A 4,142-nucleotide genomic window follows, 5' to 3' on the forward strand; every position below is an offset into this window, starting at 1 on the left:
TAGGTTATTTACACTTACAATTTTCATTTAACTACAATAAATTCTTCAGTGACGCGTTGTCATTTCCCTAAAGAATTATGCATACTAGAGAAATAAATAATAAATAAATAATATATCGCTGTCTCAAACTGTTGTAAACTTACTAAAACGATGAATATGTCTCTACACACATATTTCCGATACAGTGACAGGCTGTGAATGCCTTCCCAATTCCACGGTACCGGACTCCAAGTATAGCTATGTCAAAGCAGCAGCTAACCGCAAGTAACTAGTCTAATCGCCGTCCCCGTTACTAGCAACCTAGCGCGTTTTAAACCAATCATCTTCACTCTCTTTGCGCGACACCAGTGGCGGTAATGTTATGGAGTTTTCTGTCCCTGTCTATCTACATATGAAATACAAGGCCCGGAGAAAATTGCCCTATAAACAGCAGGATTTTGACTGAAAAAGATTTTTCATTTCAGTCGGAGGTCGAACTACGTCTTGTACTTCTGCATGAGAGCCAGAGAGACCAACGAAACATGGTGGTTCTCAAAATTAGAGACCAGGTGAGCGATGCCTGAAATTATAGCCAGCTAGCATTAGCCTAGCAGGCTGACTTAGACACTTAACCTAACTTAGCAGTTGCTAGCTTTGTTAGCTTAGCTCTCTATTTTAAAAGCAAACTAGGCTAAGTACTGACAGTGGACGCTTGTTGTAAATTAGCTCGTTTTGTGACCCCAAGTCCGTTTCACAGTTTTCTCTAACTAATTTCAACAGTCGTGTATTTAATGCCGGCTTGTTAGATGCTGCACTAATAATGTTAGTGAAGATACATGAAGTTCGACATCGTGTAGCTCCCTCACTAGTAAGCCAACTGTGGTTCAGTTGGCTAATGTTAGCAGCCAACTGTAGGCAAGCCACGATGTCAAAATAACGGGTCATGACATGAGTCTAATTTTAAGATCCATCTGTGTTGCATATATTTCTCCTTTGAGAGTGTAAATAAAATACTTCGTCTTAATTGTTAAAAGTGTGGAGAGATGTTGTAATGAAAGATGTTAATAGTTTGGACAGCCGTCCAACGTTACCTAGGGTTTATGGATGAACATTGTCATCAGACGGCTGGATCAGATACCAGCAGCTCTATTTCCAGGATGTCAGATTCAAAGATATGCTTGTCAGTACTGCCAGGGAACCAGAGTCCACTCCATCTCATTCAGTTGTTTCAAGTTACCCATGTTTGCCCTGTCGTGTTGGCTCCCGGGCATATTTGACGTTTCATATGCTCTGTGCAGAATTTCTTAGACGAATATTAAGGCTTTACTGGATTCTATATGGATGCTTTTTGGGAAGCCACCGCCTGAGTGTTTACAAGTTCGATAGTCATGGTTCAGCGAAAGAAACACCAAAAGTGTCTCATAGTGCGCCATAACTCAGTCGAACAGATTACAGCAGCCAAAAGCTGATTTATTCTACTTTGATATTTATTGGGTGCTCAGAGAAGTTGACGATAAACACCATGGGGACTGAAACATATATGCCCCGTAACAAGTCGCGAGGAGCCGTCGTGCAGTCGCGAGCGCTGACGTTTGTCAGCGACAGCTTTTCGAAAATATACTGATAACGTTTATTAAGCCGGCAGCACAGCGCCAAACCTTCCTCATTCGCGACCTTTTGTTTCCTCTTAACATACCACAGAGTCATTTGCAACAAAACATGCCATTCAAGCTTCCACTGCGTTACGAATTGAAAGACAGCACTGTAGGCTGTTTCTGTATAAAGCAGTTTCATATCGTAAGACTTTTAATAATGACTCGGAAAACTGCAAGAAAGATTTTGTTCTTACAGACAGATGTAGATATGGCTCTCACAACCGGGTTTACTGAAGTGTGTGTTGTTGCATGATTAAACGTGTACTCAGACCTCACCGAGAGAGGTTGAGGAGATACCGAAGTGCCGTTTCCATGGTGACAGCGTTAAGCAGGGCTTGTGTAAGAATACGGAACGTGTTCAGGGAGATTCTGAGTGGTGTCGGGAAAAATACTATGCTTTGACGGAGAGGGTGCTCGGAGGGCATGTGACAAAACACGGCTTTGTATCCAGCTCTGGATGAAAAAAAAAAAACAGGGGCTTTTCAATCCAAGAATTCTTAACAAGTGTTTGCTTTGTGTTTCTCTCACACTGCTCTTGGATGGAGGACGTCCTGAGCTGTGACGTTAACCCCAGCGGTACTGTCTGTGTATTTCAACGGCAAAAAGATTGTGGTGTGTGTAGTGGTGTGTTGCTTCATGTGATATTACACAGAGTTCCAGCCTACCTGCCCCTGACAGGCCTAGTGACTCCGTGGTAAAGGGGACAGCCTAGTCACTGTAGAGTTCTGGGTTTGATCCCTCAACATGACAGCACTGTGCTGCTGTTCCAGCAGCCTGTGACCTGCAATACTGAAAAATGTCTGATTTAAAGGAATAAACAGACATGCATGTTTTTCTCCATGAACTGCCACTTCCATACAAAACTGCAACTGTACGCCTCATAGTGCAACTTAGACACTTTGTGGATGGCAGCAGCACAAGTAAACAAGCAAATGTTTTTTGAACTAGTTCTTTTGATAAAGATTTGATTTATCCAGCACCAACACACGAGAGAGATGCTGGATTTAAGCCATACCTGTGAATTACAGTGAGAGAGATACTGGATTAGGGCTGTACTTCTGAATTAGAGATACTGGATTAGGGTTGTACTTCTGAATTATAATGAGAGATGCTAGATCAGGTCAGTACTTGTGATAACTAAAGGTGAGTTTTGCTGATTATCCTGGGGACTCAGTTTGAAAGATACAGAAGTACAAAGAGGAAATGAACTAACTGTTCATCCTTCTCCTCATTGTTGTCTTATGTTAATACAGTTTTGTGTGTGTGTGTGTGTGTGTGTATTGTGGGGGGGGGTCATTTCGTTGGCTGTTGTAAGTGAGTTTTCACAGACCTGGAAGCAGTGACATTGTGTGAGTCAGAGATGAGACTTGTTCAGAGCTTGGCTCAAACACCCCCATTGTTTCCAGATATAAAGATGCTAATGTTAGCATGTTGAAACTCCGCTCTCACTGCCAATGGAATGAATCAGTCCCCATCTGTTGAGTTGTTTTAAGGTAAAAATAAGATGTAGGAAAGATGAATAATTAGTGAAGTGTCTTATCAGCAGTATCTCGTTTAAACTTGAGTCACTTACTTTCATGACAGAGAGGACTGTGTGTCTTTTTGGTTTCTCTGCTGGCTACTCACACAATGTGAATGGTTCCTCTGAGTTTCCACTGACTGCTCCTGCTATGAAACATACGGTGTCCTAACCCTGTGACACATTCAGTGTCCTGTCCCTGTGACACATACAGTGTCCTGTCCCTGTGACGCATACAGTGTCCTGTCCCTGTGACACATTCGGTGTCCTCTCCCTGGTGCCTGTGACCAGTCTGTACCCGCTCATTCATTATTCAACAGTCTGAAAGTCACAGAGTCCCAGAGACATTGAAAGAACTGAGTTAATACTCATGAATGAGCAGAAATTTCATTTCAGAAGCTGGAGACAGATTTCAGCTGTTCCCAGCAGAGCCCCGATGAGCTGCTCTTTACTAGATTTATGTCCATGGACTGGCAGAGCTGTCTGGGATCCATGTGCCCAGCTGTAGAGTTCCCTGGTGGTGGACCGTAATGTTAACTGAATAGCCACTGAAGTAAGAAAGTCGTTTTGGTTCTGCTGGTCATATTGTGGTGTGTGTGTGTGTGTGTGTGTGTGCGTCGCTGTGTGTGTATTGGTGTTATTTTGTGTAAGTGTATGGGAGAGTCGGAAAAGCTGGTTCTGGAGACAGAGAATTCACTTAAACAGCCCTAGAAACAGACTGGTTCTGGAGACAGAGAATTCACTTTAAACAGCCCTAGAAACTGACTGGTTCCGGAGACAGAGAATTCACTTAAACAGCCCTAGAAACGGACTGGTTCTGGAGACAGAGAATTCACTTTAAACAGCCCTAGAAACAGACTGGTTCCAGAGACAGAGAATTCACTTAAACAGCCCTAGAAACTGACTGGTTCCGGAGACAGAGAATTCACTTAAACAGCCCCAGAAACTGACTGGTTCTGGAGACAGAGAATTCACTTTAAACAGCCCTA

The 4,142-nt window shown here is 43.0% G+C and overlaps 1 protein-coding gene across 1 annotated transcript in view; it reads left to right on the plus strand.

The window, feature by feature from the left end:
- The first annotated feature begins 464 nt into the window (after positions 1–464).
- The window catches only part of ankrd28b (ankyrin repeat domain 28b), a 38,677-nt gene continuing 34,999 nt past the window's right edge, over positions 465–4,142 (plus strand). The window contains exon 1 of the mRNA XM_030781113.1: positions 465–548. Within this exon, the coding sequence (XP_030636973.1) occupies positions 522–548 (27 nt within the window). The 5' untranslated portion in view covers positions 465–521. The remainder of the gene's footprint in view (positions 549–4,142) is intronic.

This window comes from Chanos chanos, chromosome 8, assembly GCF_902362185.1.
Source record: "Chanos chanos chromosome 8, fChaCha1.1, whole genome shotgun sequence".
Taxonomy (NCBI): domain Eukaryota; kingdom Metazoa; phylum Chordata; class Actinopteri; order Gonorynchiformes; family Chanidae; genus Chanos; species Chanos chanos.